Source organism: Amblyomma americanum, chromosome 6 (genome assembly GCF_052857255.1).
Source record: "Amblyomma americanum isolate KBUSLIRL-KWMA chromosome 6, ASM5285725v1, whole genome shotgun sequence".
In the NCBI taxonomy this organism is placed as follows: domain Eukaryota; kingdom Metazoa; phylum Arthropoda; class Arachnida; order Ixodida; family Ixodidae; genus Amblyomma; species Amblyomma americanum.
This window is the reverse complement of record NC_135502.1, coordinates 50,856,855-50,877,883: the sequence shown is the minus strand read 5'-3', so window position 1 is coordinate 50,877,883 and position 21,029 is coordinate 50,856,855. Positions and strand designations below refer to the sequence as shown.

Below are 21,029 nucleotides of genomic sequence, written 5' to 3'. Positions count from 1 at the left end.
ATTCGGCCTGATGCGACACGAGGTTCTGGCCAATGCTTCACTTATTAATATCATGTATTTCAATCTTTGATACCCCTCGAGCAACAGTGATCAAGTCGATATGAATGGAGGAAACACAAGAATCAAATCAATGTGCTCGGAGCCATTATTTGAGCAAAAGAGTATAGCATTGTGTGAACATGGACCAGTAATGTGGTGTAGTACAACACCTGTGGCAATCGTGGAAAATGCAGTTGCACTTTCTCATACAGTGCCCGTTGTAAACATAGAGAACACACTTGCACTTTCTCATACAATAGCAGTTGCAATCGCAGAAAATACACTCATCGCGCTTTCTCATCGAGCCCTGTGCCCCAGGAAGACCCAGAAAGTGATAAACCAAGGATAGTGACCTTACCAAAGCCGCTTTAAAACTACAGTCCGCGACGGTTAAGCAAGCTGTAAACTGTATATTCGATTGGCGACTACCAGCCATTTCTCCTATGCAGCCCAGACATTGTCTCTTGCCACGCTGCCTCTGCTTCGAGAAACAGTGGGGACAGAAATTTGAGCGCGGTGAGTCCCTTCACTTTCTCCCCGCTCGTCGAGATCGTGACTCGTATACGTGAGCGGGCAAGAGAGAGTGAAATATCGTGCAAGGGCGAAGAGGCACGGCGAAATAGCCCGGCCTTCGGCGACAACGAAAGCGACGGGGTATTGCTCCCCAGGAGGAACGGGTTGTGGCGCACCGTGATAGCAGCATGGCTGCGAAGCTTTCCCTTTCTCTTGAGTTCCACGGACGTCCACTCTCTCGGCCTTCTCTTTCTCTCCCAATGAGCCGGGCCGAGACAACCTGCGGAAGAGGGAAGGGCACTCGTTGGCGCAGCAGTCTGGGGTTGTTGCCGGTCGTAAGCCAGGGGGCTCTCGGCTCACGGATATCTGGTGGCAGAGCTTCTCCGAAGCGGATCTGTCGCGCGTGCGCGTTAGATCTTCGCGAGCCTGAAGGAGTGACAACGAAAGAGGAATCTCATGCTGCGAGGAAGTTCTCCTGGAGACGAGTGCGGACACCTGCAAGAGTTCCTCCACCATGCGTTGTCTATAGAGCAAACTCGCATTCACCAGCATTATTTCTGAATTTATTAAAAAAAAAAAAGTTGAAGGATCACTGTAAGCTACAGCCAATAATTCTACCTGCTTTTATCCGTTTTCGAGACACTTGCTGGTGCCAGATGTTTTGCCACTTCCTTAGCGCCGAGAAGAATTGCCGAAAAGTATCTGCGTGAACGCAAAGCGGAACTTGGGGCCGCGCTTAGTGGACAAAGGACTCGTGGCGCTGAAACTTGTACTTGGTGCATTTTATTTTGTCTGTGAACGTCCGGAGTTCATATTCTAGAAGAGAGGATGGATACCGATGCAGTTCTCATCAAAGCGCGAAAGCTAGAAAACGGCTTCAAGATGAACGGCTTCGACAACCTGGCCCTGGATATGCCAGTCAAGGGCATCGATGAAGGTAAGCGTTATAATAATTATTCTTCCGTACTGAAATCGACTCCAATAGGCGCCAGCTATTTTTAATGCATGCTGTCGAGAAAAAAAAAAGAGATAAAATGGATTGTGGCTACGCATATGTTGCGTATTTAATCAGCTTAGCACTTATTTGACTGCAGTTTTGATTTTCCGCAATTGAGGAGACAGTCTCGGGAACGACGAATGCATATTTCTAATACAGGTGGTACGCACGCACGGCACAGAAGATGGGGCAACCAGAAGTAGCCAGGGTTGCTACGTTACCGCCGTTTATCTCGAAGGGATTATCTCTCTGGTTTGTCTTTATGTTAAGCGGCTTTTCTCGCCGTTGTAAATCTGCATTTTAAACTGCCGGTATTGCACAGGGACCGAGAATAGGATCCTGTAAAATAGATTTCATGTCGAATAGCGAAATATAAGTTTACTGAGTATCACAAATTTGCAAAGGAAGGACATTGGAAGAAAAAAAGACAGGCGTAATTCAAACTTGTTTGCGCTTCTACCAGCTTGAAGTATCTCTGACGAGGCTGCGGTGCCGTATACCTCCTGTAAATTTCTATTTACACAGGTCGGGTTTGGCGCTTTCTCCCCTTTGTGCATTTTGCCGTGAGCCTGAATCCATTGAGCATTTTTTCCTCTATTGTAGCCGATACACCTCTTCAGAAGAATGTTGCTGGAGGAGCCTTTGCGGCCCCTTGGTCTTAGTTTAAGCAGCCCGCTCTTGCTATGATTTGGTGCCACCATATTTGGCGTCAGCCACAGATCTGTTTGCACCGCTGTTCTAAATTTCTTACTACAATCTCACCGACTGCAATGTTAAGGGTTACAAATTTTCTTTCCTCTCAGTTAGTACATTTTGACGTCATAAATCTTTCCAGTCCCTCTCATTATTATTATTATTATTATTATTATTATTATTATTATTATTATTATTATTATTATTATTATTATTATTATTATTATTATTATTATTATTATTAATTTTGTAATCAAAACTTTCATCCTTTTCTGTTCATGAGGAAGAATCCTCCGGTGTTGCTTTCCCGCGTGCTTTTCCTTTTAATTACCTGAATACAGGTGAATAGTTACCCGATTCTTGGCCGATCCCCCAGTGTCGGTATGTGCCATCTGTTGATAGGCTAATAACAACAACAACAACAGCTTCTACCAGGCACTCTCTAAAGTGCTTTGTCTCGAGTTTTCCTTTGTGGCCTCGGACTGTCGTCAAAGTTACTCGTACATACGGGTGCAGGGGCACTGAAAACAAGGTTTATTGCCTGAACAATTCTCAAGCCGGTCCAGAACTCCCTGTTTCAGTTTTCGTAACTCTTAATATAACAAGTTTTGCGGAAACTAGCAGCGCATAATAGTTGAACGATTTCAAGGGGATCTTCAAGGAAATCTAAATGAGTATCCCGAACTTTATTCTGATGAAGAGGAGCAAATATCAGCCCAGAAATAGTTTCTAGAGGCAATGTAGTTTTCAGTACTAAAAACTCTGCAGCTAATTACGTGGCAGCTTTAATAACCTGAGGTAATTATGTGCTGGAGTTTGGCATTTAATGTGCAATTAAAAAAAACAAAAACTCTATGCCGCTACAAAAGCGAAAGCTCTTCCACTGCTGTAAGTAAAGATTTTACTACCTGAAAGCAGCCGTGACTGCTGTTAAGGCCGGTACGCTAGCTAATATTCCTTGCTACTGCTCAGGCCATGTATAGCTGTACCGAGCCAGAAGCGTAGCTAGAACGGTCTCAGGCAGATGTCACACTCCGCTGTTCTGGAAGGGAAGTGTGATGCTTCGAAGTTCCACAAGCCGTGTAGCTACGCAGTTGCACGTTTGGAGTTTCGCGGGCGAAAACAGCTGTAAGCCTCTCGAAATTCTTCATCTTCACTCCATTAGTTCTTTCTTGATTGTTCGCTGAAGTGATAGTTGCTGCGTGTGAAAATTTTTTTCGGCTGAAGTTATTTGCATTACGTACGGTAGAATTTCCGCTGTGGATTCTGCCAAATTCTTTAAAAGCTGGGTGTAGCGCTATTAGGAAGACCACAGAGACATCCCCACACAGCATAGAAGAAAGCTCTGCCGTCTTCTCTCTGTGATCTCACTAATAGCGCTACAGCCAGTTTTCAAAAAACTGAGTGACCAATTAGCCCGGCAGAAAGTTATATTAAAGACTTTGCCAAAGATCGTTCAAGGGCTAATTCACTGTAAAATGATAGTTTTTAGTAGTGTTGCTACGCACGGCGCCTTCTGGGCTCGATCAATTTATTTGGTGCTTATCTTTTTGCAATCACCAAGCGGAAGATCTCATTTGTAGCCGCGAGCCTGTGTTGCCACGTCAAATGCTGTAACCCACTCTCACACATACTCATACTCACCCATACTCAGTTCAAAAAGGTACAAAAATGACTCGCAGTTATTTGCGTGCGTCCTGGCAACTGTGAAATACTTCTTACTAATCGATTAAATCCTACAAGCGCTTGCCAGGACGCCGTAATGGTCTCGAGGTGAGCGAGTTTGTTACCTTTCCAGGCGCTTTTATATTTGTGTGTCGGGTGATTGGTTTGGTTTATGGAGGTTTAACGTCCCAAAACGACTCAGGCTATGAGAGACGCCGTAGTGAAGGGCTCCGGGAAGGGTAGGACGTACTTGGCTCGATGCCCCTCGTCAATCTTTTCTTTCCATGGGAGCGTTAAAGCACCGATACATGTAATTTATGCAGAAATAGAGCAACAGAAACTATACAGGCCGCGTTCAAGGCAAGCTTATTTAGAAATTATTGTTGGCAACGCGCGAAAAGTCTTGGAATGGGGTTAGTGCTGTTGCCTCAATTTTCTTTATTTCTCGCCCCAAAGCTCGCGGAATTATTCTACCAAGAACTGAGCACGATACTTGATGGTAGCCGGCTATGAACAAACCAAAATTCGCCTAGTCTACCGTGAAAGCCGTGGACCTTCGTGCCGACACGGCTGCCACGACGAATAGAGCATTTTAAAGGGCATGTAATAAAGAGCATTTCTGATTTCAATTATCTCCTCGATTCTATACATGTATTCCTTGTTTGTACTTTGATTTTTAGAACCAAGGTTCATGTTAGAAAACGCTATGATATTGTGCTTTTCCTTGATGGCCACCATTGAACAACAGCTAAAAGAAAATGGTAGGGTTTTAACGCAGTTATACCTATTTGACGTGCGAAAAAAAGCCTTCATTCTTCACCTCCTCTTTCTGGCTTCTGCATGTGCAGGCAACCGCGTTTCTCGCTGTTCATCTTCACACCCTCTCTCCACTCTGCTGCAGCTGGCGCGACGCCCTCCTTCCATTGGCTACAGCTGGCGCGACGCACCTCCTAATTAACCCGAGGTTACCCGAGTTACTCCGAGGCCTCATACATGATTCTTGGTTGCATTTGACCCCGTTAATTAGTGCTTTCGCACCAATATATATATATATATATATATATATATATATATATATATATATATATATATATATATATATATATATATATATATATATATATATATATATATATATATATATATATATAGTCACCGAGACCAAGGTGCGTAGGGGGATGTTTCTTTTTTTTATTTGTAGCACTGATCAATGGGAGAACGATACTTAAATTGATATGTCATTTAAAGAAAATTACTTATAAAGCAGAAAAAAAATCATGTCGCCGGTGGGATCCGAACCCACGACTTCCGAATATCGTGTCCGGTACTCTACCAACTCAGCTACGGCGACGGCTGTCCAATCTGCTGCTCTATATAAACACATACACACACACATATAAATGTATCTTTGCGCCTTTGGTGTAATACTTCGGGACGCCAGGGAAAGTCCTTCACAAAATACATGGTAGTCTACCTTTACTGTCTATCATCAAGACCATCGACACCATCAAGACTTTTGTTTTTATGACTTATCCTGCCGAAGTGACGCTGCGCAGATATTTTCGCCCTCAGTATAGACGGTGGATATTTTTCGACCCCGTCCTTGCCCGAGTGGAAGCTCGCTTGAATCAAGGCAAACCAATCGTTCGATCAAGCGTCGTTGGCACAGCGTTGGCCTATCGCTAGGACCCTTCGGCCAAGAGAACGACCCCCCGCACCCCTCGGCAGTCTTTGTTGATTCCAGATAGTCGCCGGCCTGCGAGGTCGCGCCGCGACGAGCGTGTGCCGAGCGCTTGTTGCACGACGCACAATTCCACATGCCTAATACTGCTGCCCAACTCTTGTGTCTAACTAGAAGCTACTAAAGCGATAATAAACTTATGAATAACTGCTTATTGATATCTTTACGGACGCTGGAAGTGACAAAAGAAGTTACAGGAGAACGTCGCGAACGAACTAACCTTCGTCACACCAAGAACAACGACACCGTGGGAAAATTAAATGCCTGTTTTTATAAAAACTGACCTGGCCCTACCTGCTATCCCTAGAGGACGCCATTACCAACTTTCCGGGCGCAGTCCATTTTGCAGCTTACATATTTTTTAAACCTGTGTAGTTGAGGTCAAGCGTGGAGTAAAACAGCAACGAAAATATATGTGAAGCAGTATGGTAGGCAGGATTACGGTTTATCTAATTTTTGAAGATATTGATGTCTCAGGACTGACTTAAACATACCTCAAATCTTTGTTATCATCCCTAACATTTGTTTAGTGCTAAAGTTATTCCTTAATTCAAGATGGGGCTCACCAGTCACAACGCTGCAGACTCAGCAGTTAAATTATTTTTAAGGCCTGCTCGTTATGCATTTTTATAAATTTCTTAATAAATGTGATGTGGTGCGCCGAACGCACCACGCGTTTTTTTCTCAGGTGCTGACATCACTCGGTGTCGTAACGTGAGCCGTAAACAATAATTTGCTGCAAAAATATTAAGCTCATTGCAGGCAGCTTTCTTTGCTTAAAATATGCCTTCGATTCCGTTGATGCTCAAAAATTTTTAACAAGCGAGCTTTGGTTTCTGTGCCACCATTCTTGACCTTTGTATCCTAATTATGAGCGTTAATAAGCAATTGTATTGATCATTACCTGTTCATTCCGTGAACTGCGTAGTGGTTCCCTTTCCTGGAGCTACTGCTTTGTACACCGTATTTACTCGCATTATGAACGCACTTTTTTTACCCAAAATTCTTTGAGAATCGGGAGGGGTTGCTTTCGTTAAGCAGGGTAACATATTCGGGAAAAAAATTTACTCCACTAAAAAACTGGACATTTCCCTTAATCGCGCCAAGGTTGCTGCTGTTACATTATGTTATTGGACAATTAATGAGCATTTGGCTGAGGTCCAGACGTCTTCAGCACATTTTGTTAATTATCATTGAGTAACAGGAAGAGGTCTACAAGCTATATGATATATCACAAACGAATGCTGTTTGGCCATAGCATCTGTTAGTTTGATATTTTGTCATTTCTATTCTGCTCAGCACAAGATTATTTTTTATAGAACATGAGAAACTTGAAGTCGGCTGTGGTTTCATAGTTTATGCGGTTGAAGTCTGAAAATTGTTGTGAAAAAATTTTTGAGTGTGGCAGAGAAAGCCGCCTAGCCGTTACATCATGTACAATGGCTAATTCATTCAAAATGTCCTCCTTAAATTTGTGAGCTTCCTTCAAACCTCCGCTCTTGATTTTTTCTTTTATGCATCTGTCATGTCACTACGGCACCAGCCCCTAGCAGCTTTGAGTTGGTTTCATAGCTTGCTGCTTCAGTGTAGTGGCAGCGGTAGGAGCGCATGCAAAAGTATCGCAGGCACTCAGGTCATTTTTTCCCCCTCTATCTAATTTGATTATAAATCCCGGTCTTGAACAGTTTGGGCTTTCGGCAATTTTACAAGACCACCTTCAAAGTCTTGTGTAATGCTCACAAATGGCAGTACGGTCCTGCTTAACTGATTAATTGAGATTTTGTGCTAATCACTTCTCCGGGAGACATTCCACTTTCACGGAGACTAACGGGCAGGTAGCGGTATACCTGGTCACCCCGAGAAACCGGCGATGAATTGTGAGAAATACAAACAACAAAATCCGTACTAAACATGCACCCATTGTCTACGCGTTGATTCCGAGCTTCGTATAGGGGGATTCAGAGAAATTTTTCTGGCTTAGTCCGCCAGTAGGAGAGCTAATACTGTGACATCATGAGAATAACAGCAAGTAAAAAAAAATGGGCATAGGATGTAGATTAGACGAGGACTGGAGCTGAACTCTCAACAGCGTCATCAGCGCCCGTCTTTGTTTCGTAAACGTCCTTCGTCCTGTTTTGGCGATGCTGTCAGTTTCTTGAAGTGCACACCAACAAGCACAATTCGTCGCATTAATACTGTGACAAACTGTCCAGCATTATGAAGTGTGTTAAGGTTAGCGTTTCCCATGAGCCACTACAGAAATGCCACAGTTTGTACCATCCCGGCGTAGTAAACATGCAACGGCTGCTCTGCATTGCGACAGCAGCCAACACGTCCTTGGGCTGCCTCATTAGCGTGTCCTTCCGGAACATGGATGGTGGATAGCTACTTGCTTAGAGGCGCCAATACCATAAACGTTTTGGCACCGCGAAGCGCTATTATAAAGTGGAAATAATTGCCCAACGGTTACGAAAGTGCAGAGGCATCAGTATTCACGAGGTGTATACTCCACGATGCCAATCGTACCGCCGCAAAGCGACTGTATGTGATCGCTTGGGAATAAGGTGATGTAACGCAATTAGTTAACTTCCTTTTGTGCCCGTCATGGGGCACTGAAACTCAAAACAGCGTGCCCTTGTTTTGGTAACGCGGCCTGCGACGATGTCCACTTTGTTGCGTGAAAAGGGTCGCAAAATTATAGATGTGGCGACGGCCTGATAATTTTTTCCCCGCTTTAAGAAAGCCGCACAGTGTAAGACCACTGTTGTGCTTGTACACGCAATTATCGCTTTTTATGACGTAATTTTCAGTCGAACAGAAATAACGGAAATGCTTTTCAGCTAAAAAAAAAAGACGGTAAGTGAAAGAACGGAGTACTAGTGCATCGTTGACCTAAGGGCCGTTTTTATTGCCCTGCCACCTAGTTACGAATGCCAGTGAGGCTACAAACTACAACACAGAGAAATAAGCGATGCGAAGATAATAATGTTGGTGCGGAAGGTATCCCATTCTAGGACAAATCTGAGCAAGAAATTTCACAAAAGAAACAGAAACTCAACGTAAGCAAGAACTACCACAAGAGACGCCTTTGTCTCGCAAGTTCTTATTTTGTCTATTAATTTTTATTCATCAGATACTGCAGGCCAAAATATGGCCTAAGAAGGAGTGAAGTACGCACGAAAGAACTGGTATACACGGGCTAATAAAAGTGCACTTGGCACTGCACTGAATCACAGGAATGAAGCAAGCGCAGCAGAACAAGCAAAACAAAATGTCAGAGCAGATTAAGAGACTCACATCCCAAGAAACTCCTGCATTGATTGAAGTAACTTTTTCAGTTCTGAAAGCATTGGCGGGCAGATAGTTCCAGTTCAATATTAATCATTTAGTGCAAGAGAAAAAAAAGGGTCAAAATTTTCGCGACACGACCTATTTAGGGACACGCGCGAATATAATGCAACTGAGCTCGCAGCGTTTACGCAATGTGATATGGTTTTCGGTGTTCTCGTAAGGTATTGAAGAGAAACACAGGGACAAACTTCAAATAACAACTGGAGCCTACACATGTACGAGGAGGGTAAAATGAACCGGTGAAAGTTACCCTCGTGAGCTAACACACCGAGCGGATCCTTGCCCGTACCTCACCCCTCTACCATCAAACTATGGGGAACGGCTGGAGATGCTTAGATTAGATCGTAGAATATATCCCCCTCCCCATATTAAACTCACCACAGAAGAAGCCACATTTTGGAGGCGAATACAAACGAATACCTTCCCTAACCTGTACTTGTACAGCTTCATTCACCGTTCCAAATACCGCCCCTACTGTCCATGGTGCGGCGATAAGCCTACGCTGTTTCACATTTCCTGGAATTGTCCGCAAAAACCACCTCATCTAAAAACATTACAGATGTCAAACGAGCAGTGGGAGGCAGCCCTGACCAGCAATGGTCTGGAAGGCCAGTGTCGCATCATCAGACTGGTCCAGGCATCCGCCCAAGCCACCGGAGTCCTGAACTGAGGAGTCCGCCTGCCTGACTCGTAGAACACCTCAATGAAATAATAAATGTTTTATCTCTCTTTATCCACGCGTCTTTATATCTCGAATTCGCGGAATAAATCTTTGCAAAATAGTTGAGTCTCAACGGCACTGGTTTCAAGAGCGCACCCTAAGGTGATCTCGCTTTCACCCCGCTTTTTTCACTATCTGTTCAGACGTCATAGCCTTGAAGCGCGGCCTTCGTAGAAGTGAGGAACGGCGTCGGAAAGAGCAAAACGGAAGGATGCAGAGCATTGGCGATAACTTCGACGCGGCAACAGCGGTCGTCACTAATAATAGCACTGCTGGTGACGCAAATAGGGAGGATGTCGTTAGGAACGGAAGGAGCAACGCTTCGGCTCAGAGGCGCGTGCTGCCTTCGGACTTCGAAGTTGTTTTTTTTTTTTCAAGCGATGTTTATTGCCTCAGGACATAAATGTTATGAAATGAAAGATGAGCAGGATGCTTAAATAAATGAGAAAAGGTGGGCTGATTTAATGAAATCAAGTAGTGAACGATGATATGGATCCTGTGTCCAGGCAATATAGGAATCAATGCGGAAAGCTGGGCTAGTTGGTATGTCATCATTAATTAAAAGACTAGCGCATAAAACTGAGACGCAGACAGAGAAGACAGGACGAGCGCTAAACATCAACTGAGATTTTACTGCGAGAAAAAAGGTACATAAATGCATTTTGAGTGGTGCATGCGCACACTGGGCTGAGATAGTACAAGCACATTCTAATCAAAATGGGGTAAACTATTCCTTAGGTACATTTTTTTTTCTTTTTTGGACAAGGCAAGTGATGTTGTGCTTACACAGTTATCTCCTTCCCTGTTAATGTGATAAGCCTCACAAATCTCACGCCCCAACCTTGTGCCTCCCCTACCAGGTACACACGTGGCATCAAACGCCGGCACGCACACGCACTGCTTACAATACTTGGCCAAATGGCCGCCCCCCGCCAATGAATCTACCAGCGTGCGGTGCTCTCGTAGTCGTTCGTGTAGGCAGCGGCCAGACTGCCCCACATAGCATCTACCGGAGGAGAGAGGTATGCGGTATTAGCGCTCGTCCTGTCTTCTTCTCTGTCTGCGTCCCAGTTTTATGCGCTAGTCTTTTCATTAATGATTAATATAGGAATCCGGATTGTCCGGTGAGAGACCCACCGAAGTACCTATTGTCCGCTAACATTTCTTCTCCTTTATAGCTATACCTCACTTCGTTCTGTGCTCTGTAGGAAAAGGAAAGGGCTTGGAATTACAGGGCAATGAAAGGTGATCTCATCGCATCCTGCGCCGAGGACGCGAGAGTCACATCCTAACCGGAGTTGCACGTCGCTGTTTTTTCAAGACTGCTTGGCGCAGAAGCCTGAAAGGAAATTTTCTTCCACCCTGCCCTTTGTGTCAATTTCCTCTTATTTTACTGCCTTGAACAACATTTCTATACCTGTGTGGTTCTTCGCTTGCAGAGATAAGAGATGAGGTAGAATGGAGATATCTGGAAGCGGGCAACTCGAATAGTATTTCGTTTTCAGTAAGGCTGTAAGGACAGAGTGAGGAAATGGTTCAAGCGGCACGTCTATTAACATTTAACCCACGTTTCAAGTAGGTACTCCTCCCAACAAGTAAGACATTACGTGGGGAGTTGGATGCATGGAAAGTTTCTCGGAACAAGACTTGCACGAAACCTTATCAAATCTCCGAAATTTCCGGAGCCCTTCACTACGGCGTCTCTCATAGCCTAAGCGCTTTGGGACGTTAAACCCATATAAACCAAACTATAAACTGAACTGAAACTTGTTATGGAAATTTGTCAGTGATACGAATTGAAATCAATACTAACTGCCGTATACCAAGCAATAAAAATAAGATCAGCAGAAAGTGAAGTTAAAAATAACTAAAGCCAAAAATTATGTACACTTAAAGGAAATACTAAATCATAGAGCACTGACTAATATGAGCAAAAAGGTCCAACGGCAAAACATGGAATAACGATGAGATAAAATCTGTAACACAACCCTAAAAGATGTAGGCTAACATGTTTTCATCGCTATAAGTTTTTTCTTAACAATTACGAAATTGCGATATGTCTAATGCAGTCGCAGTGTCCTTTCAAGCTGTCCACCTGTCCGAACAAAGAATAAGTGCACGAAATGGCGAGTATTTGTGTGAGGGTATTAAAGTTGTATGGTGCTTTTACAAGAAAAAGAGAGATGCGAAGGTTTCGAGATGCAAACGCTGAGCGATAACGTGTAAAAGTATCTGTGGAGCAGCCTAGACTAGCAGTTTTACGGCGATGAGCGAGTATAGATAAGAGCGGAAGTTTTGTTCAGTTGAGTGACACTCGTGACGACGAGTAGTCGGTGAGGGCGCGTCTAACTGCGCGGCTTTGCGACTTCTAAATTTTGGACAAAATAATTGGGATGCGAGTCCCAAGCAGCTGCTGCGTACTCCAAAGTTTAACCGATTAGCGATGTGCATATGAATAATGTAAGCTGTGTGTGGACTCTAGGCAGTGAATGTTACTGTGCCAAGTACCGAAGGAATCAGCTCACGCCGGAAAAAGAAGTGGTTAACATCTGCGAGCCATAAACATTTTCAAGTAGCGTGGGCTTACAGTCTTGACACTTATAAGGTGCAAGAGAGTGGGTATAAAATTTTCAGATATAAAGGCATTCGGAGAGTGTGTATAAAAGTTTCGCTGTCCAAATTATTTGCAATATTTACACTCTACGAACATCATCGTGACTGACACGTCTATGAGACGAAAACAGCTCGCACTAGTATACCATTAAAGACATTTTCCATTCCTTACATCAAAAACACTTGCGTGTTATACGATGTCAGTGCGCGTTAAAGAGCCCCGATTGGTGTAAATTAACCAGGGGCCCGCCACTACAGTTTCTCTTATAACCCATGCGTCGCTCCGGGAGATTAAACTGCAATGCACTTGATCCACATTTTGTCCACCACTTTTCAATTGCTCAACGGTTTTTGCAGCGTAATTTGTTGTTGCCAATTAGCGTACAGAGTGCAGTTGTTACTGACTCAGTGGAGTACGTCTTTGATGCATGTTGGATGAGCAAAGTGCCAGAGATAACGGAGCAAAGGTAAGAGGGTGCACTATTTCTGGTGACATTTCTCTCACCAAGGAAACGATGAGTCTACAATTGAAAACACAAATAAATGTGAAATATTTTTCGAAAAATATAACATTTATGTTTTTACGTCAAATGCTTTTTCGAGAAATGTTTATGTCTTTGGGTAGTAAAGTTGATGTTAAGATATATGTCGTGACTTAATGGACGTAGTTAAGTTTCGCATACTAGCCCCCTCCGAAAGCCGTTTTGTAATGAAGGAATTCGTTGCAGTGATCGTAGGCATGAGTAAATATTTCATGCTCCGGGATTTCTGAAAGGACGGTTGTTAGAAATACTGGACAATAATTAGGTGGTGATCATTTGTTGCCGTCTTTAAAGATTCGAGCGGTCTTTCGGCTTGGACAAGAGAGAAGAGAGAGTAAGGCAAGAGAGATGGCTGCATTTTTTGAATCTGCGGAGGTGCTTATTCACGCAAAGGTGATGTTCTACTCATAAGCTTGTATTATAAATGAGTACAGAATAATAATAAATTTAATTAAACAATGATAAGCAATAAAAACTGAATGTAAAAAGTTAGGGCAAAATAAAGACCACGGATTAAATTAGGAAAATTTTCCTTGTCCACGTTACTTGCAATATTTTCATTCCAGAACATCATCGTGACAGCGCAAAGGCAAACTCACTCAGAATCAGATCTGGTGGTTCTTAAAATTCCGGGAAACGTTGTATACAAAAGAAGAACAAGACTTTGGGGCCTTGTAAGCTCCTTGAACAACCTTTCAACTTTTTCAGCAACGCAAAGGAGCAGAAACCTGTGGGTAGCCACCACTACTTCCATCACCGCTTGACTGTACTGGTATTAGGACTATGCCCACATGGCTTGCAGTGAAACATCGCTTCGCTTAATAATTTGTTTGTGCGCTATCTTTTATCGAAAAATATTTTAATAATACCATTTCACTGCGTTACCCGACACTTCGCAGCGGCAACGGAACTACCAGGCTACATCGTAAGCACCTGCAACGGCCGCCAGAATGGGTACCGGAAATTCGAGGGGATCAACCTCGGCTGGAGAAACCTCACTTACAAGGTCAAGAGTGGCAGAGGTATGTGCCCACTGCTGAACGCTTTGGAGATTTCATCCCTCTTATCAAGTACAGTGAACCGCCTGGATGAAAAGCGGTGGAAGCTAGTGCCCTCTGTACGCCTCTGGAACTTCGTCTTAATAAAATACAGTGCGTACGCTTATAAGCCGGGGAGATAGATCATGACACTGCTGATGGCTTTCAAGTCGTTTAAAGCGCGCAATCAGCCATAAAAGAATAATACAATTGAGATAAAAAATTAGAGGGGTGCCCTTAAGCCTGCTTAGGTGCAGTAATGCGAAACCATTTCTCTTACTGCGCGTCCTTCCTCCCTTATAAGCATCAGCCATCTGCTGGACCAGAACCGTACATTGCGAGGGGGGTTTTAGTGGGTTACGCATGATGGAGCTACGACTGCACTTCTGTCCACAACGTCCGTCCACAGCGCCTGTCCACAGCTTCCTGGGGCGCCACTCATGAGGCAAGAAATGCTTCCGCAATAAAAAGTCTGTCCAAGATGGTCACAAACAGAAATAGGCCTCCTTAGAACTTTTCAATTGCACTGAGCCGGGCCGCTGATAATTTTTTAAATAATATTCCGCACGGCGTTTGCATGCAGATATGCAATAAGGGACAGATAGTGCCTGAACGAATCGCACGTGTCATCACATCTAGGCAATTCGAGTTTTCAATAATTTCCTGCAAGAACTGCTACGAGCCTCCTTCTTTGTCAACTTTGGGCGAATGTGCAAGCAGTGTGTCCGAAATCAAATCGGCTAGGTTGTACGAATTGCACCTCCGCTTATTCGGTCAAGTAAACACCAGAAACATCTGCTTTAAAACAATATTTACACAACTGGTAGGTGCATACATCAGTTTCAATTCGGTGATTTACTGAGGCTTTCAAAGCCCATTACATTTAGTTCTGTGCTCCTCGTAAAACTGTAGGTTCAACTGTAGTCATGAGGGACAGAAGTAGTAGTCAACGTTGAATTTGTAGTCAAAGTTTACTGCAAAGAACGTTTTCGGAATATTGGCGAGGCTGACTCTGCCTTCGGGAACTGGCTACTTGGGCAGACAGAAGCTTCGAATGACTAGCTTAAGTAGGAAACTTTGCCCGCAGAACCGCACACTATAAACAGGATACAACACCGAGAAGCCGATACCTTAATATGGCTTTTTTAGCAAACCTTGAAGATGTTTGGTATGCAAAAAGTGGAACATATCGCAACGTGGTTTTTCGAAATATGCCTGCATGCGGTAAAAGAACGGAATCACAGCACAATCAGATGAGTGAGTTGGGAAACGTAAAGTTAAAGGACTACAGACATCTAATTTTATTTGCATGTTTTCTTCATTCGAATGATGCGTTAGGTATCAGAATACATGGATAAACGCGTGTTACTCGCACACAACCGCTAAAAAGTTCATAATTGGTCTTCTTGTCTCATGCTCTATCGGTTTAGGTTTCATCAACCGAACGGTGGATGTGGCGTGTAGTTGACGATTAGATCACGTGATGCAAGAAAAACCTGCAATATAAACGCTGATACTGCAACGCTTAAAACAGCCCGATTCAAGAGCTAAAATGACAACAAACGACGTATCAGCAATTATACTGTCTTTTTTTTTTGTGCCTCACGTGACATAACGGTCAACTACACGTGGCAGCCATCGTTAGGTTGTTGAACCCGAAACTGAAACAGCGTCAAGTGGAAACTCAGTTATAGATTATGTGGCAGTCGTATGCGAATATCACGCGGTAATCCATTTATATTAATGTCCAACGCATGATTTGAAAGATGAAAGCACGTAAGAAAAAAGTTGGTGTCGTCTATAGTTATTTACTTTGTATTACCGTCGCGTTACATTTTTATATATAGTAAGCGCTGCCGACTAAAAGGCCAAGCTAGAAAGATGATTCGACGTGCTTTATGTCTGGGATTCTGCGTGCTCTTGTTATTTTCATTTCTTTTCACAGCCAGCAAGAACCTTGTGCACAACATGAGCGGTGAAGCTCGTTCTGCGACTCTGACGGCTGTTATGGGCCCTTCGGGAGCCGGAAAGACAACGCTGCTGAACCTTCTTGCTGGATTCTAGTAAGTCAGGAGATTTGTCTTAAAAATTAATTGTAGTTTTGTGCTCCTTTTGTTCCCCTTCCCAAGTGTAGGGTAGCATACACGGCGTTGCCTAGTTAACCTCCTTGCTCTTCTGTTATGTTTCTGTCTCTCTGCCACTCAGAAAGAGAAGAAAAATGTTCAATAAGGGTGCTGTGTGTTCGATTCGGGGCAATGGTTTCAGTGTGTTTATTTTTTAGTTTTTTTTTTACTGTTGTCACTCAAACTGCGATTTGATCATTGGTTGGTGCCATTGAACTGCGGTTTCTTTCCTTCCACAGCGACAAGGGCTACAAGGGAGAGGTGCAGATCAACGGCTTCGTGCGCGACCAGGCGTTGTTCAACAAGCAGAGCTGCTACGTCATGCAGGAAGACCAGCTGCTACCAGTGCTCACAGTACACGAAGCCATATCAATGAGCGTAGAACTGCGTATGCCCAACATCGATGCACAAGACAAATCGAAAAAGGTAAGCCTGGTTTACCTGGATTATCGCGCAGAATTTGTGCAGTATATATCTGCTCGTCCGGCACGGATAGCTGAACAAATGTGCAGTGGCTGCTACTCACATGAACGAAAGACTGATTTGGCTGATTACCTTGAGCCAGTTCCAGAATTATCGGGACGATGTAGAGACACTGTCATAAAGTCGGCGCATGAGCATACTGTATGGTCCTTGGTACATGATACTTGATATGGTTTCTGCATGTAGAGAATAAAGGCTTTGCGATCTGATTCGTATTCGTGCTTATGTTTGTGAAATGCTTTTGGGCCTCTGAACGCGCAGCTCAGCTCGGCGACAAGGACTCGGTTTATGGGCGCCAAATGCATTCTAAGTGATTGTGATTGATACAGCGTGTTAACAATTAGACTTTACCGATTTAAAAAAATGTGAAACGCCGTATGCTAATGCCACATTTTCACATTGGTAATTCGGCCAGGCGGACACAAATTGGGGTAATAATTTTCCACGTAAATTCAGTAATTAACAAAAATTCATTAATTAACTTTCTATTGGCTGAAGTCAGCGTGCATTTTAACACTGAGAACTTGGAGGCAGTTGCTTTCGAGGGCTTTTTCATTTTGTACAATTTTAGTAACGCGCCTGTTTCCTGTGATGGGCACGTCTAAAATATCGTCCCAGTTCGTCTAATTACGCATGCGAGACAGCGGCTCTCGGCGTGAAGCACCTCCCTCGTGTGACGCAGCAGTTGCGTATGGCACGCCGCCTTGCAAGAGTGCGTAGCTAGCGGCGACGCGGATGACTTTTCGTTCTGGGCCACCGTTTTCCTTTTCGGCGATCGAAACCAATTAACTCTTGGGACGGCGATAAGGGAGAGCTATTTCTTTAAGCGATCGCTTCTGCAGCCGGTAGAAAGGCGGGATGCCGCTCGCTGCACACTCTTGCAAGGCGGCGTGCCATACGCAACAGCTGCGTCACACGAGGGAGGTGCCTCACGCCGAGAGCCGCTGTCTCGCATGCGTAATTAGACGAACTGGGACGAAATTTTAGACGTGCGCATCTCAGGACACAGGCGCGTTACTAAAATTGTACAAAATGGAATAGCCCTCGAAAGCAACTGCCTCCAAGTTCTCAGTATTAACTTACTTGTTCTAAGAAACAAATAAAGGAAAAAAAACTTCAGCCAATAAAAAAGCTAATTATTGAATTTTAGTTAATTACAGAATTTATGGGCACAATATTTATTCCAATTTGTGTCTGCCTGGCCGCATTACCAACGTGCAAAAGCGGCATTAGCGTACGGCGCTTTACATTTTTTTTTAATCAGCAAAATCTAATTTTGAACACACTGCGTGTATACCCGCCGCGGTGGCTCAGTGGTTAGGGCGCTCGGCTACTGATCCGGAGTTCCCGGGTTCGAACCCGACCGCGGCGGCCGCGTTTCGATGAAGTCGAAACGCTAAGGCGCCCGTGGGCTGTGCGATGTCAGTGCACGTTAAAGATCCCCAGGTGGTCGAAATTATTCCGGGGCCCTCCACTACGGCACCTCTTTCTTCCTTTCTTGTCTTAGTCCCACCTTTATCCCTTCCCTTACGGCGCGGCTCAGGTGTCCGCCGTTGTGTGACAGATGCTGCGCCATTTCCTTCCCCCAAAACCATTTTCCAATTTCCAAGTGCTTTATGCCTGGTGTTCAGTGAACAATTTCCGAAGTATTCAAAAATAGGCTTTTTGTGGTAAATATATGGCTTTTTCGGCATAGTATTACCAATGTTGGCGGACACCAGAAAACCGGTGAATCGTCTTTAGTAGTGAGGTGGTTAACTAATTTTTAATTATTAACTTTTAACTATTATACATTTAGGCGCCTATTTGCAATTAGAGATTTGTAGCCGGCAGTTAGTAATAGCCATATCAGTTTTTAGAATTTCGAAAATGCGATTACACTCGCCGCTGTGGCTCGACAAAATTTGGCTTTTTCTACTACTTACGTGCACTGGAGGGGTTGCTTTGTCTGCATACTTTCGAAAGCGCATGTATTTTCGCATGATGCACTCAAATTTTGTCGAGCCACAGCGGCGAGAGTAATCGCATTTTCGAAATTCTAAAAAACTGATGTGGCTATTAAAAACGACCGGCTACAAACCTCTAATTCCAACTAGGCGCCTAAATCGACTAGTTAAAAAAGTTAATAATTAAAAATTAGTTGAATAGCTTAGTACTTAAGACGATTCACCAGTTTTCTGGTGCCCGCCAACACTGGTAATACTATGTCACAAAAGCCATGATTTTACCCCAAAAAGCCTATTGTCGAAAATTTTTGAAAGTGTTCGCTTAAACACCCGGTATATTGATTCTATTGACAGGGATTTAAATACCGTAGGTCTAAGCAACAGCTGCAGGGAAAAGATTTATGTCCAGATATGACAAAGTATCCTCAATTTTTCACGCGTTACCTTTAGGAAACTAGCCATTTGTCGCCCCTTCTCATCACATCGTGTGTTGGTGCGACTTGAATATCGCTGTCTTTAACAACAAGGCTCCATGCGGAAATACCTATTACCACACTTCGTCGTGAAATTTCGAGCTGGTTTGTAGTAAAATGGTGCAGTTGTGATTGTTAATTGTTTATACATATTTAAATGCACCTCCTTGCATGCACCTGTCACTCTAGGTAGAGCAGTCAATTGAAGAATGGGGTTTACAAGTCTGCCGGAATACGCGAACCGAGAACCTGTCGGGCGGCCAGCGGAAGCGACTGGCCATCGCCCAGGAGCTCGTCAACAACCCACCTGTGCTGTTCCTGGATGAGCCCACCAGGTAGGCGGTCGGAAAACCCGCCACTTCGATGCTTAGGAAAAATTTAATACCGATGCAAGTACATTTTCGCTGTTTACAGCTTGACTAACCTTACTTGCATTTTGGGCAGTGGCGTGCATGTTCAGCCGAAACACTACTGCCACGCCTTAGTGACAATACGGCTGCTCCCAGGAGGGTAAATGTGTGTAAATTTGGGTAGAGTGTTTAAATGAAGCAAACAACAGTAGCCATCTCCGGATTATTGCACAATTTTTGAATATGCAATTGTAACTGTTCCTTAATGAGTCGCATTTTTCTATATGCGCGGTGCGCTAATGTGGGAGTGACTTCGGTAACTCTCATGTCCCTATGTGGCTTATATGAAAACAACATTGGTTATATTAAATGTGCAAGGAATGTCCAACAATTCCGGGTTAAAATTTTGAAAATCACGAAAATGTAAGGTACTTTTACGGAAATACTGAAGGTAATGTTTGAATCTTCTGATATGTAGCAAACTGTTTCTTTAAAAGTCTTTCCATCGATCAAATAGTTGACACCCATAGAAAACGAACGGGGAACGCTTTTGACAAAAGCACTGGCCACGTCCTGATTATTATACAATTTTAGAATATGCAATTTGTAATCGGTAGTACGATGGGTTCCTTAATGACTCGCATTTTTTTCGTACGCTCACGGCGCTAATTCGGGAGTGACTTTGGTAACTATCATGTTCATATTTGGCTTATTTAAAAAAATGCTTATATTAAAAGGGCAAGGGATTTTAACATGTCCAACAATTTCGGACAGAAATTTTGAAAATGGGAAAATTGTAAGATACTTTTACGGAAATATTGAAGGTAATGGTCCATTCTTCTGATATGTAGCAAAATATTTCTTTTAAAGTCTTCAATCAATTTCATTGAGCAGTTAAGGCTGCCATAGAAAACGAATGGGGAACGCTTTTGAAGAGAGCAAAAACGGGAATAAAAAAATACGAGAGTACCGTCGGGGGATATGTGGATATATTGATTGTTATAGTGAAATCTTGCATTATATAAAAAATTGCGTTTATGAAAGTTTCTCGCTCAAAAATGCTTTTGTCCACAATTGTTGTGTATGAGGCGACGTTCATTTGCGTCCCTTTCCCGAAAGCGCAACTACAGGTCCCATTATCTTTTGCGCAGTGGGCTGGACAATGTGACCAGCCTGATGTGCGTGCAGATCCTGAAGAAGATGGCGTCCATGGGACATACGGTCATCTGCTCCATACACGCGCCGAGCGCCAAAATATTTTCCTACTTCGACATGGTGAGATGAGCAATGTGTGCTGTCGCACCTTATTCTCCACATTAACTTTGCTAATGGTGAGGCTTTTATCGTAAATATGCACGCACCGATTATCCCTGTATTCTCTGCTTAGTCTGTCTTTTTGATGTTTTTTTTCTTTCGGAGCCTAAGTGCAACAGATGGTTTTTGAGCTTACGGCCTAGAATGCCTCAGTGATGTTTATCAGCACGAGACGTCTTCTTATTCAGAGATGATAATGTAGAATTATCGCCAGTCGTAGTGAGAAGCAGCGGGGTGCCGAAAAAAAAAACGATATTACTCTCCCCTCCTTAGTTGCTCCTGGCGGTTTTTTGCGACTGTGACTTCAGTAAGACTGTAAAGACTTACAGTGACAACTTTACATAAACTGGCGTTAGCAGTGTAAAGGCTACTCTGGGGGGAGCTTTGAGGTGTCTAATTACGAGGTTTTAATCAAAGGCTGACAAGGT

At 43.6% G+C, this 21,029-nt stretch overlaps 1 protein-coding gene across 1 annotated transcript in view; it reads left to right on the top strand.

The window, feature by feature from the left end:
* Positions 1 to 848: 848 nt before the first annotated feature.
* LOC144136785 (ATP-binding cassette sub-family G member 4-like) overlaps positions 849 to 21,029 on the top strand; it is a 34,390-nt gene continuing 14,209 nt past the window's right edge. The window contains exons 1-6 of the mRNA XM_077669408.1: positions 849 to 1,489; positions 13,775 to 13,897; positions 15,858 to 15,975; positions 16,275 to 16,461; positions 19,127 to 19,272; positions 20,439 to 20,562. Of these exons, the coding sequence (XP_077525534.1) occupies positions 1,381 to 1,489; positions 13,775 to 13,897; positions 15,858 to 15,975; positions 16,275 to 16,461; positions 19,127 to 19,272; positions 20,439 to 20,562 (807 nt within the window). The 5' untranslated portion in view covers positions 849 to 1,380. The remainder of the gene's footprint in view (positions 1,490 to 13,774; positions 13,898 to 15,857; positions 15,976 to 16,274; positions 16,462 to 19,126; positions 19,273 to 20,438; positions 20,563 to 21,029) is intronic.